Here is a 14,107-nt window from a genome sequence, read left to right as displayed (position 1 = left end):
GATGGATCTCTATAATATTTTGGTTAAATCAGTCTTTGTCTAAGGTCACTCAAAACAGGGCAACAGAGAGAGAGAGAGAGAGAGAGAGACAGAGACAGAGACAGAGACAGAGAGAAGAACAAGAACAAAAACTTTAATCTCCAGGCCTCTGGCCCCTTGAAAGAGATCAAAAGTACACAATATGGTAATCACGTAGTTACACCAAAATGTAAAATACATACTAACTTAAACCTATAGAACAAAAATTATTCTTGTGCATTGTAAATCGATTCTAAATTTATTCATTGCTGTCAAAGAATAGAGAGAGAGAGAGAGAGAGGGGGAGAGAGAGAGAGAGAGAGTGCAGTGGTATGTTTGCAGACTGTTTGTTCTGTATGCAAATGGATACCTTTTAAATTAATCATTAATATTATTGTTTGAATCAGTGGGTTGCCCAGAAGGAACCAGAAAGGCGGACACAGGCTGTGAGCTGTGTCCAGTAGGTCACTTCAGTCATGTCCCTGACAGTGATGCCTGCACTCCTTGCCCAAGTGGCACTTCTACATTCGCACCAGGGGCTGTCAGCAATGGAGAATGTGCATGTGAGTTGAGCATTCAGAAGTGTAACTGCCTGTCCATTTCTCAGCCTGTCAGTCCCTGCTTGTCTGTTCTTGATGATTACTTCTTGTTATCTTCAAACAGGAGTCCTTGATAATGATACCACTGTCTTTACAGCAGACTGGTCTGTACCAAATTTAGTATCAGAATTTTCTGAAGTAAGAAATCGAAAAAAAAAGAAGAAAAAAAGAAGAAAGTATGGGTTTTTTTCTACTTGTTGGAACATTTACTTGATGTACCAAGCCTGTGAATTTCATGACTAAAAAACAACCATTATTTAAATTGTGTGTGTGTGTGTGTGTGTGTGTGTGTGTGTGTGTGTGTGTGTGAGCATGGATGCATTTGTGCATACATGTGTGATGGGGTGGTAAGGTAGTGTTTGTGAAGGTGAAGACAGGTAGAAGGTGTTTGCAGAAGAGAGCTGCAGCCAGGCAAGGTAGACTCGGGAAGGCAGTGCGCCGGTTTTTCTTCTTTTATTCTCTCATTCTTCCAGACCAGGAGAGTTTTCTATTTGTCTGGCACTCGCTCACTCCTTATATTCTGTTCCGGCCCTCCGCGAGCCTTGAGGGTCCAAACTTGTGTTTGTTTGACCAAATTTAGCAGTGTCTAACTTTCGGCTCGAGGAACTAACATAGACATATTATATATCACACAAAACTGCAAGAGATGCACATTTTCTTAAGCTTAACCATTTTCTACAAAAATAATGTAATTAAAAACTGTAAACAAAAAGAGTCACTGAATGAACAAGCTTTCAACGAGTTCATGTATCATTTCTGTACATTCCAGCAATTAATACGTTGCGATATGTAATATAATTGTAACAATTAAGTAACTGAAAATCCTGAATTTCCAACTATATGAAAATCATCTATAGAATCTGCTTCTAGAGTAAAGATTTATTATGTCAGAATTCAAGAGAAAACTCAACGGACAGCTCCCGTGTTGGCGCCGCTTGGCGGTGCTTTTGACACTAGTGATCGGCAATGAAATACTTCGTTTACACCAACTACCAATTATACATGTATAATATGAATCAAATTAATGACAGAAATGCGAACATCTGCAAAACGCGCTATAAAAATGTCTAGGTATTGTAAAAACATATTTTGCTCAAACTGGCATTGACGAATTCCAGTGGCTTGAAGGAGATAGTTTTGTGGGGCCGAAATGCTGTCAGACATTTCGTACCATCACATGCCTATAACTTAGGTGTACACGGAAAGCGATACACGAGAAGAAAGCTTAATCATTTAGATTTTAATGCACAATCTAAATTCCACGGCAACTATATTGATTTATAGAAAATGAAGGTATTTTGTATGTTTCAGCTGAGTGGATTTCAAAGATAGCGCCAAAATTCATTCACATAAATATTAATTTAAAAGAGTTATAGGCTTTCTGGCCAAATGATATCATTACAGTTGTGAAGTATGATCTTTCTGAAGTCCAATAACATAAAAACTATAATCTCATCTATAAGAAAGTGTTTATAATTTAACAAATTGATGAAAAAATTATACGGGTCCTTGTAAAGGGAGATAACTTGTGACCGATTTACCGACTTCCTCAGTAACCTTCGGTGAGTCACAAAAGTCGTCTGCTAAGCTGGCCCAACGAAGATTGTAGCCAACCCGGCTACACATGCATGCATACATGTAGGCGTTTCTGGTAGGCTTTGAGTTGAACTTTGGCATTTTCTCAGCTGCTGCCAGTATTACAGAAACCATACCAGGCAGAATAGTTGTAGATGTTGGTAACACCTGTGTAGCCATTATGTTTTTGAAGTTATTGTCCACAAATCCTTGATAAAATGATCAGTATTGTTGTAGTATTTGATGATTTAGTCAGAATCGTGGCCAGAAGCAGTGATCTGATCACTCTGCGAAGAAAAGGTGAAATAGATGACCTAAATAATTATCAAAAGATTGGCCTTTTAAGTACATGCAGCAAGTTGTACAGTTATAGTCTATACATGGATTGTAAAGAAGATATTTTGAAGAAGAGGACTATCTTAAATGTTATGTGGCAGCAATGTGTGCCTCTGGCACTTACTCCACCACTGGACTGCCACCATGTCAGATGTGCCCAAAGAACACCTTCAGCTTGAACTCCACCTTCTGTGAACCCTGCCCTGAAGGCCACGTCACCAGGAACACTGGAGCCAAATTATCGTCAGAGTGCCTTCGTATGTCCACTTGTACTTTTTGTTTTTCAGTTTGGTTTTTCTCCATTTATTCTGAAGCAAAAACATATTTTTTGTTGATCACGGTTTGATTTTTTCCCTGTGTGTGTGTGTGTGTGTGTGTGTGTGTGTGTGTGTGTGTGTGTTCCTATCATTTAGTGTAAATGTGTATAAAGCGCATATAGCTTCAAGAATATATGCTATAGCAAGATGTCTCAATAAAAAAATGAAATAAAATATGTGTATAGATGTGTGTGTGTGTGTGTGTGTGTGTGTGTGTGTGGATGTGCGTGTTCATGTATGCGTGCATAGGTGTGTGTGTGTGTGTGTGTGTGTGTGTTGTGTGTTGTGTGTTGGGAAATGGTGTGTTCTTTGGCTGTATGTTTGTGGATATATTGTGTAGCTCTCTGCCCTGTGGGTACGTACGACCCCATTGATGGGCATGGTCACATCTGTACCAAATGTCCCCGCCATTTCTACGCTGATCAGAACGGAACTAAAATGTGCACACAGTGCTCTGAAAGCCAAGCCACCATGAATGAGGGTTCATCCTCTGAAAGCGACTGTCAAGGTACATTACCTGTTACATGTTTTTCTTTACTTCTTTTCTTTTCTTTTTTTTAATTTTTTTTTTAGATGACTGAAAAAAGAACAAATATTGAGCCTTCAGTGTTCTGACATTTTGTTTTTCAAAACAGATTTTACTTAGAAGATATAGATAAAGGATGTGAAAGTTGAAAATTTTCAATTTTGACATTTTTGTATTTTCAGAAAGTTTAAAAATCACAGATTAACATACAAAAACAGAATTGATCTATCTGTCAGTTTTTTTTTCAGTATTTTTTCAACATTGGTAATCCCAAAAAGAACAAACAGAGAAATTGGCTCTTGAAAAAAAACATACATTTGCTTGCTTGTAACTTTAGAACAAAAATTATCTTGAACATGTATGTGGTGTCAAAAGATTTAAGAATTAAGTAAATTATAAATTTCTGTGTGAAAAGTGTCAAAAGATTAAGAATTAAGTAAACTATAAATTTCAATGTGAAAAAAGCACAGGAAAATTCACAATTTCTCTCTGTACTCAAACAAAATAAAAAATTGGGAGTGGAGGAGTGACTTCATGCCACGAGAGAGCAATCAGCGGTGACAGTGAATGTTCAAATGAGAGACAAAGGCTGCATGTGTGTTCAAACAAAGAATATTTCCCATAATGCTGACGAATCTTTTGAACTTCGGCTTTGGATCCCAGATCAAAATAATATGTACTGACTGCAGTAATATAGTGTATTGCCACATCATCAGCTGACATAATTTCATAAAAGCCTGGAGTCAGATACAATAAACATTGCAACTTAGATGACAGATGTGTGCAGCAGTACCAACACATGCACCTGAAAACGATGAAAATACTACAGGGCAGCTTTATGCTAAAATGCATACTACTACTACTAATAATAATGGTACTTATATAACGCTAAATCTTATGCATAGACAAATATAAGCGCTTTCGCACCAGTCATTCTCACGCACGCATAACTCTAAAACTGGAGAAACTAAAGACAAGGAAGAGGCAGGGAAGGGAGGCTATTTTGGGAAGAGGTGGGTTTTAAGGCCAGACTTGAAAGAGCTGAGTGTGGAGACTTAACGGAGCAAAGATAATACTTTAAAGATGTGAAATGTGTAAAAATCTTGATTTTTATTATTTGGACCATAGTGACATGATTTGTGCACAGCTAAGAATAACTGGGTGTGACTTTAGCTGGGTTTTCACATGCTGTGTCACATATAGATAGAGCATTGTGTTTTTTTACCTGTCACTTCTAAAATATTTAAAGGAAAATATGTGCATCTGTGGAAATGACCTGAAGTCAGAATGTAGAAATTGTATTCAACAGCTGAAGTAAGAATGTAGAAATTCTGTCGGTCTATTTTAAGAATTTTGTTAACATTGTTTTCTTTTTCTTCATTATTTTAACTATTTAAATAGTAAATTCTCTTTCAAGACAACAAATTATACAAACTGTGATTAACAGCCTCTGAGATAATTCCAAGTGGTAATAATTAAAAATAATATTTTGGCATTTTCCAGCATGGTCATTAGTGGTAAACTGTTGTGCTGAATTTTCAAATGTATATTATATAGTAGATTTTGCAATATTCAGAGAAGAGGAGACATGAGAGACCCAGAGTTGTACCTGCAGCTGAATGCTAGACATTGAGTGTAACATTTCATGATGGTAAAATGATTTGGCACTGCACACAATGTAAGTTATTTGTAATCATAACAGTATTGTTTCTCTTTTATTTTCTTTACTTGATTGTCTGTAATTTGGTTACAGCTGCGGGTTGCAATATTGGGTCACCGTGTAAGAATGGAGGTACTTGCGCCACTGGTAACCACGTTGCCAGCTGTGAATGCCCTGATGGTAAGCTTTCATGATCATACTGAAACTTGCTTGCTCTGCTTATTGTATTGTGTTGTATTGTATCTTTTGTCACAACAGAATTTTCTGTGTGAAATTCGAGCTGCTCTCCCGAGGGAGAGAGTGTCGCTACACTGAGAGCGCCAACCATTTCATTGCATTTTTTCTGCCTGCTATTTTATTTGTTTTCCTGTCGAAGTGGATTTTTCAACAAAATTTTGCTAGGGACAACCTTTTTGTTTCTGTGGGTTCTTATACATACGCTAAGCTCATGCTGCATACAGGACCTCAGTTTATCATCTCATTGTAATGACTAGTATCCAGACCACCACTCAGGGTCAAGCGGATGGGGAGAAAATACTGGCTTATATCAGAGATTGACAAAGGCTTACATTTCAGCCAACAGCAAAGTGAGAGCTGTATGATTAATGATTTTTCACTACAGTAGGAATTCATTTACAGCTTAGTCTTTTGTTAAGGACTGTCACTCTCAGACCAGGAGGCAGGATTGCACTGGCCCTTGGTGCTGCAGTCATGGGAGCTAGTTGGCCTTTGGAGGCTATCCCCATTGCCAACTGTCCTAAAGCCCTCTTGGCTGAGAGAGATGTGATATGCTGTTCTGATGGTCATAGTCGGACACATCAATCGTACATACATACTGAAACAGTTTGTAGATGTCCTATCCATGGATCCAGTGTGTATGAGTATGTTAGTGCACACATAAGCATGTGTGTATGTGTATGTGTGCTCACCTCTGTGTATGTGTGTGTGTGTGCATGCGTGTGCGTGTGCGCATGGTGTGTGTGTGTGTGTGTGTGTGTGAATGTGCGTGTGTGCATGCATGCATGCATGTGTGTGTGTGCCCCCCCACACAGACGTGTGTGTGTGTGTGTGTGTGTGTGTGTGTGTGTGTAATACTGGTAATATTATTATGGTTCCAGGTTACAATGGCCAGTACTGTGAAGAAATTGTGGATCCCTGTTCATCTAATCCTTGTTATTTTGGTGGTACCTGCACTGCGAATGGAACTGATTTTAACTGTGCATGCATTACAGGTTGGTGGATACTTTTTGTAATGGTTGTAATGGTTGTAAAGTACAGGCATGGAAGGTTACATACAAATGCACCTATGTAAAAGAACAATATATATATGGTCTCCGGATTCGAAGATGACCATGGCTTCAACTATGAGATGGAAGGTCGGTGGCTGTGGGTACAGAGGTGACTGATGAGGCCAATCCGGGCCCTGAAGACTCGCCCACATGTGGGACACAGTGGTTGCTGTCATGGAAGTGGATGCTGTTCAGGCCTTGCACACAGCACGCTTTCGTTGCACCTTGGTGATGCGCCAGGCTTCAGTTGCATGCGTTTCTTCACCCTCCAAGTGAGTGCTTGCGCTGATGCAGTTCTCCATACAGCAGCTGCTTAGGCAGTCAACTGTCTGGCATTCTGACCACATGTCCAGCCCACCTGGCTTGGGCTTTATGCAGGAGGGTGTAGACACTGCAGAGGCCAGCTCGTTCTAGGACTTCTGTGTCAGGAACTTTGTCCTGCCACTAAATGTAGAAGAGTCTGCGAAGACAGCTCAGGTAGAAGTGATCGAGCTGTTTGGTGTGTCTGCTGTAGACAGTCCAGGTCTTGCTGGCGTAAAGGAGGGTGGTAAGGACCACTGCACAGTAGACCTTCAGCTTGGTGGTAGCACTGAGTCCTCTCTGTTCCCAGATGTTCTCAAGGAGTCCCCCAAAGGTGGCGCTGGCTTTGGCAGCATCCGTGCTCACTGCGCGAGAGAACATGCTGCCCAGGTAGGTGAAGTTGTCGACTGCCTGAAGGTTCTGCCCCTTCACTCTGATGCGCAGCTTCTGGTATGGATTACTTTGGGCAGGCTGGTACATAACTTCGGTCTTTATGGTGCTGATGGTGAGACTGAAGTTGTTGCTTGTGAGAAACAGTCCATTTCACACTGCATCTTCTTCTCTGTGCTGGCATTGAGTGCGCAGTCATCAGCAAAAAAGAAGTCTCTGATGACAGTCTCTTTCACCTTTTTAGCAACCTGCAAGCACCTAGGGTTGAACAATCTCCTGGCATCTGTCAGCATGGCAGAGAATACCATACTGAACAGAGTCAGGGTGAGAACCCAGCTTTGTTTGATGCCGTTTGTCACTGGGAAGGCCTCTGACTCGTCTCCGTCATCCAGAACTTTAACCATCATGCCGTCATGTAACTGCTGGATGATTGCAATGAACTTGCTGGGGCAGCCAAACATCTTCATGATCATCCACAAGCCTTCTTTGCTGATATATCATAAAAATATGAATTCAAGTTTACTTTTCATTTCACCACACAAGTGTTTTAAAAAAAAAAAAATGTTATGATACTGTAACCTTCCCATATAACACTGTATGTGACACTCAGATAATCTAGAAAATCCAGAAGCTCTGCTTTTAATGTGTGTGTGTACGTGTGTGTGTGTGTGTGTGTGTGTGTGTGTGTGTGTGTTTGTGTGTTCTTGCATACGTGCATGTGTGTATGAGAGATTCAGTAGGAATCATACATGTGTTATGAAGGCTTTGCCTCTTGTTAGATATAATTTGTTTTTAAATGCAGTTACTGATTACTGCTTGTTTTATATGTGAACCAGGCACAACAGGAGATCGGTGTGAACAGATAGCAGAGTCATGTACATCTGACTATTGTCTAAATGGTGGAGCCTGCAGAAATGAGATCAATGGCAAAACATGTCTCTGCAAACCTGGATATTCAGGGGACACGTATGTATAACTCTGATGGTTGTGTGCACTTGCTGGGAACCAGTGTTTTTTGTCATAGCAGCTTCAGGAAACATTGTCAGCAGCTGTCTTCAGCCTTGTGCTGTGCAGTGGGAATCAGCAGTGCTGAAAGAACCAAACCTGTGAAGAATTTCTTTCACTATCTGTCAGAAAGGTGTCTTGTACTGGCTGTCAGAGAAGCTTCAAATTCCACGCTGTGAAAAAGGCATATGCAGTGTTTCTGATTCTGGTTATCAAAAAGAAAGAAAGAAACAAACAAACAAAAAAAAGCCAGCAGAAGTGTATGTGGTGGTCAAATGGTTAGAGCACTGGATTCTCACCTGACTTTCCTGAGTTTCCTGTCGCACCTGGTGGGTTTAGGGCGGAGATTTTTCCCATCTCCCAGGTCAACATGTGTGCAGACTTGCTAGTGCCTGGACCCCTTTGTGTGTATTTGCACATCAGAAGATCAGATAGGCACATTAAAGTTCCTGTAATATATGTCAGGGTTCAGTGGGTCATGGAAACAAGAACATACCCAGCATGCACACCCCCCAAAATGGAATATGGCTGCCAACATGGCATGTCTAATATCGCTGATAGTGAAAAGGTGTTAAACTAAAGAACGAATGAACAAACACACACACACACACACACACACACACACACACACACACACACACACACACACACACACACACATTTTAAAATGAATAATCTCTCTCTCTCTCTCTCTCTCTCCATGTGCAGCTTTCTTATTCTATTATTTTTGCCCCTCTCTGTGTCTCACTATCTCTTCCTCTCTCTCCCTCTTCAATGTATTTTTTAATTTTTATTTTTTTAAGATCACTGTCCTTGTGCCTTAAGATTATCAAATTTAATGTTTTGTTTGACAGTGGTGGTGAAGCACAGAGGTAATGTGTTGAATCTCAATATTCTGCTGTTTAAAGAAAATATTATATACTTGCATATTTTTGTTTTGTTTGTATCATTAACAGTGACAATGGATTTTAAAGCAGCAGCTGTAACATATACACACACAGACACACACATGTGCACATGCATGCACTCATGCACACACATGCATACATGCACACACGTGCACATGCACACACACACACACACACACAAATTGTATGAAAGTGATTTTTTGTGGGGCGTATGAGGGTGGGTGGGTGAGAACCAAGCATCTGTTAACAAACTGTGTAAAGTACGTATCTTTTTTCTTTGCAATTGCTGCCTCTGTAGTCAGATCTTGTCAGAAAGTGAACCTGATGTGGGAAGTCTCACTGTGAGGTTTTCATACTTGTGAGATCTCCAGAGGAGATGGTTTTTTTTTTTTGATTTTTTTTTGCTGCCCCATCATCTGCACCGTTTCAGTGGCATTACTCCCACGCCACTCATTTAGATTCCCCCATACACGGCCACACCCAGGTTCGTCCGTCGCAGCTCCAGTGTCGGCAGTCCACAGGGAACCATCGATGTTAGGTCGCGTGGAGGCCACACACCAGAGGAGACCCTGCACTGCTGCTGAGTCACTTCGGTGGTGTTCAGTGGTGCCTGTTCTGTTTTAACGTACTTAGGACACCACCTACGAAGCCCCCTACAAACGACAATAATGGCTTAGTCGCGGAGCCAGACTGAGTGAGCGTCTCCCCCAGAGTGGAGACCGCCACCACGCCCCTCAAACAACAGCTCCCCATGAATCTGCCGACAGTGATGACATTGACAGGACTCACCCCAAGCACGGAAGTGGAGGGGTATCGAAACTGAGGTCACCATGAGAACAGGGCATGAAAGGTCAGAGACTTTGAGACTATTTTGTTTATATTGATGACGATGAAGGAGAAGGAAGATGACGATGATGATGACGATGTTACTATGGAGGTCCATTTTGGTTTGGGACTGCGTGACAAGGCTGTACTCTACGCTTCCTGTCATAATGATATCCCGGCGTTAACCAGGCCCGAGAGATACAGACACTTGTAGTGTTGGTCAGGTATTAGAGCAACACACCCAAAGACGCATCCTTGAAGTGGATGACACTCGACTGTGTGGTCCCAGTCTCCCCATTTAAGCCCACAGCACACAGCACACTCAACTCCGGTAGGAGCCGGCCACGGGCTGAAAAACCCACCTCCGCTGGGATTCGAACCCGCGTCCTCCCAGCCGTCAGTCCGCGACGCTAACCACTTCGCCACGGCGGCTGGTACCAGAGGAGGTGTTTGCTTGTACTGTTCGAAAAATATTGGTCCAGTGGATACAGATGATTGCAGCTCAGTCCTCCATTTTGAGAAACTAAATGTTCCAGCACCAACATGTATATGGACTGGGGAAACCACTTCACAGTCTACCTACATACAGGGCATGGTCACTGCACCTTCTGCACTCTCCAGATCCACTTTCCTCAGGCATCTTTTTTTTTATGCTAACACTTTGGAGCAAGAGATAAATAAGCAATTTTTTACAATTGGGTAAAACCAGTTCATCAAGCTGTGTTTCTGGTCTCAGAGTTTCAGCGTCTTCTCAAACTATAAAATCAGAGTTGAAACCAGTCCCAACTGGTTATGAATAATTTTTTTTCAACACAATATATCAGGCATAAACATGTTATTACCTGGTATTGACTTGGTGAAGACCTTTTTCCATGCTGTTCCAGGTCTTCTTCTATTATGTTAAGTCTGAGACAATCTTTTAATTCTTGCTTGTAACAGATTTTTTCCCAACTGATTTTATTTATTACTGTAACTGAAAAGAGGCATTTCACCTTTTGGGATATTTATTGCTATATTTTCTTCTGTGTGTTTTGACATGTATTCAGCCTATAAAATCAGATCTTCAATTTAAGGGGTTAAATATAGGATGGACTGAATTCTGCAGGTAAACTATCTGTGGCTTTCAGAGGAGAACAAAGTACTGCTTTGCAGTGCCAAGCTCTATGCCACACGAGTTGTGTAGAGGAGGGGGGTACCATTTGACTGGCTTCATTGTTCAACAGAGCTCACATACATTTTTGCCTGTTCATTATTTTCATGGTGTTGTGTGTGTTTTTTTGTTCTTTTAATCTAGTGTGGTTTTGCTATTATTTTTTAACTGCTAACATTTTATTTCTAGAGAAGTGGCTTAAGCGTTTCTTTCACACTCTCTTTCTCCCCTGCACCTCCCCTCTGCACACACACACACACACACACACACACACACACACACATTCAGACAATATAAGAAAAGTCAAATGTGAGACTTAAGCATGATGACAGTACCTGTATATGCTTTACATAAATATTCACAATAGACACAGCTTCAGTACGTATACATATGGTGTGCATTTGTGTTGTTTGACTTAAACAGCCTTTGAAATGAAAATCATTTGGTAATCATCTTTTACAATTTTTTTGTTACAATTGTTTTGTTATTCACAAAACTGCCCCTTCCTATCTCTGTGGCTGCCTTCACCTCTACACCCCATCTTGCTCACTACGATCGGCTTCGGATCCACTCTGTTTACGCATACCCAGATTCAAACACTCGACTGTTGGCCGCTGTTCTTTCTCTGTCTCTGGACCTTACGATTGGAATGAACTTCCTCTTTCGCTTCGTCAAGTCTCCACTCTCAGCTCTTTCAAGTCTGGTCTTAAAACCCACCTCTTCCCAAAATAGCCTCCCTTGCCTGCCCTTCCTTGTCTTTAGTTTCTCCAGTTTTAGAGTTATGCATGCGTGTGAATGACTGGTGCGAAAGCGCTTTGATTTGTCTCTGCACAAGATTCATATATATTCACACGCTCTGTGTGTGTGTGTGTGTGTGTGTGTGTTATCCCTTGTTACTGGCCCCATAGTTTGTGTCTGATATTTTTCCACCTGAAGATTTCAAGACAATATGAAGATGTGTGTTTCATCTAAAATTCTGGTTTTCACCTTGAGCTGTCTGCTCATGTTTGTTTTTGAGAAATATATTCTAAACAAAAAAGAGGTGCCTGCAATGCTATGGGGAGTTTCTCTTTGTTTGAGTGAGTGTTTCTTTGTAGTCAGCAGTCAGGAGCAGGTAGTAGATCCAAAGAGCACTATACAGTGTTTAACAGCTGTCGCCTATTGTACATACTAACCTCCCATTTGGAGGAACAATACAACCAATATGAACACAAATGAGATTTTTAAAACCACTGCCCCATCCCAGGTTTAATTAGTTTTAAAGATGAAAAGTTAAACCAAGACTTATTTTGGCGCTTCTTCCACTGCTTGTGGAAAAAAAGGACACCTCAGCTTGGATATATTATTCTTTCTATAGTAGCATATCATGCATCATCCAGTGAGCCCAACAGGCTTGTGGCTTATGTGATATATGCTTTTTAAATTATTGATAAAACATTGCATTGCTGGCATATTTCTGATTTATACTGGTATAGCCTGACACAAAGCAGTGATGGTATATTTCTAACTTATTCTTGTATAACATGAAGCATAGCAATGGTGGCATAATTCTAATATATACTTGAACAAGATGAAATATTGCAGTAGTGGTATATTTCTTATTTATATTGGTACAAGGTGAAACATTGTAGAAATGATTTCTGATTTATACTGTGCAAAATGAACTACTGCAATTGTTTTGTGTATCTAATGTTTAACCAGTAAAAGTGTTTTTGGTTTTTTCATAATTTCAGTGAATGGTTTATCTGTTTTGTTTTGAAACACAGTTTTGATACAGCTTAACATGCAGTTTAAATACATTTTCCATTCATTTCTGTTTCTAAAGGATGTGTTGTATTATTGTTTTTCTTCTGTAAAAAAACAGAACGCCAGTCACCCAAGTATATGTATTTTGTTCTGAGCTGACAACGTTTCATTGAAACAGGCACAATCCTAACCTATATGCTAAAATGCTTAGGTAACAGGAGCTGAAAGAGAGGTTTGCTGGAAGAAGATGTCATAAAGCCATGGTTGTAGAGACAGCCATCACAAAGTTGCAGTCATTTCATGCTAAGACATATTGCATCACAAGGACAAACACCAGGCTACAAGCGCTTGCAGGACACCCTGTGTGAACATACAAGACCTTTTCTAGATCAGTGGCTGAAATATTCCCTGGATACACTTTACTTGGGTAGACAGCTGAAGACAGCTGCCCCAAATAAACCAGCCAGCTTGAGGGGCCTGCTGATTCCTTCCAATATCCTGCCACCTCCCTCCCTGCACCAGTTGGTTGTTACTTATATTCTACCGGCAACAGCCATTAAGAAATACCTTACATATGAGAACCATTTTCACCAGTGTGCACAGCAAACAACAGTTTGTTAACATGAACAAAATTTGATAGGAAGAGCATATTTTTTCTGGCATTTTAACTCAGCCAATTTTTTAATGTTATTGCTGTAGGAAATGTGTTCAACTGACCAGATTAAAATGTTCTTGGTTTAAACATTGCATATAATGTTTTCCAAACAAATTTGGCCTGTTTTTCTTGGACTGAGTCAAAGAATCTATGATGATAGACAAAGTTTTACTGGCAATTTGTTCGTGGTTGCTGGAGATGAGATGTCTGTGTTTAAACACTTTTTTAAGGAAGCAGAGCCAGAGCATGGTGTTGTTAACTTTTGTTTAATTTTTGCCTGACTGAATGCTTGACATTATTTTACTTCTGTTGGCAGCAGATGTCAGGCAGACGTGAGAACTATTGATATCCTATTTATTTTATCATTTCAGGTGCCAGATCAGCTTTGATGTCTGCTCATCAAATCCATGTAAAAACGGAGGTACCTGTGTTTCCCAGGAAAATGTTCGTTTCATCTGTTTGTGTCCAACTGGATATGAGGATCCAACCTGTGAGACCAACACCAGTAAGTGTTGAATTTTGGTTTTTGGTGCTTATGATTATTTCTTACATATCATGGTCTTGTAAATTCCTTTCAAAGTTGATCTGTTCTTGTACCTGCATATTGCTGAATATCTTTTGGTTTCATTAAAAAGAGTGGGCATTGATATTAAGGGCACTTGACAGAATTGGTAAAAGTCAGTGTGTCTTAGTGTTGATATTGATCTGAGGTTCTTGTTGTTATGCCAGTCTTTCGTATGTGTGCGGTGATTGTTGTACAGAAATATCTCATTCTTTTTGTTATTAATTTAGGCTCTTGTGAAGTGGA

At 40.3% G+C, this 14,107-nt stretch overlaps 1 protein-coding gene across 2 annotated transcripts in view; it reads left to right on the top strand.

Annotated features, from left to right (window-relative positions):
• Positions 1 to 14,107, top strand: part of LOC143282756 (uncharacterized) — a 199,325-nt gene that overhangs the window by 90,059 nt on the left and 95,159 nt on the right. Inside the window, exons 28-35 of one of the 2 annotated variants that reach the window (XM_076588509.1) lie at positions 426 to 581; positions 2,630 to 2,785; positions 3,186 to 3,353; positions 5,125 to 5,211; positions 6,150 to 6,263; positions 7,847 to 7,976; positions 8,870 to 8,887; positions 13,671 to 13,804. In XM_076588509.1, the coding sequence (XP_076444624.1) occupies positions 426 to 581; positions 2,630 to 2,785; positions 3,186 to 3,353; positions 5,125 to 5,211; positions 6,150 to 6,263; positions 7,847 to 7,976; positions 8,870 to 8,887; positions 13,671 to 13,804 (963 nt within the window). The remainder of the gene's footprint in view (positions 1 to 425; positions 582 to 2,629; positions 2,786 to 3,185; positions 3,354 to 5,124; positions 5,212 to 6,149; positions 6,264 to 7,846; positions 7,977 to 8,869; positions 8,888 to 13,670; positions 13,805 to 14,107) is intronic. The other variant, XM_076588518.1, reaches the window with a different exon arrangement.

This window comes from Babylonia areolata, chromosome 1 (assembly GCF_041734735.1).
Source record: "Babylonia areolata isolate BAREFJ2019XMU chromosome 1, ASM4173473v1, whole genome shotgun sequence".
Lineage (NCBI taxonomy): Eukaryota > Metazoa > Mollusca > Gastropoda > Neogastropoda > Buccinidae > Babylonia > Babylonia areolata.
This window is presented reverse-complemented; position numbering and strand designations above follow the sequence as displayed.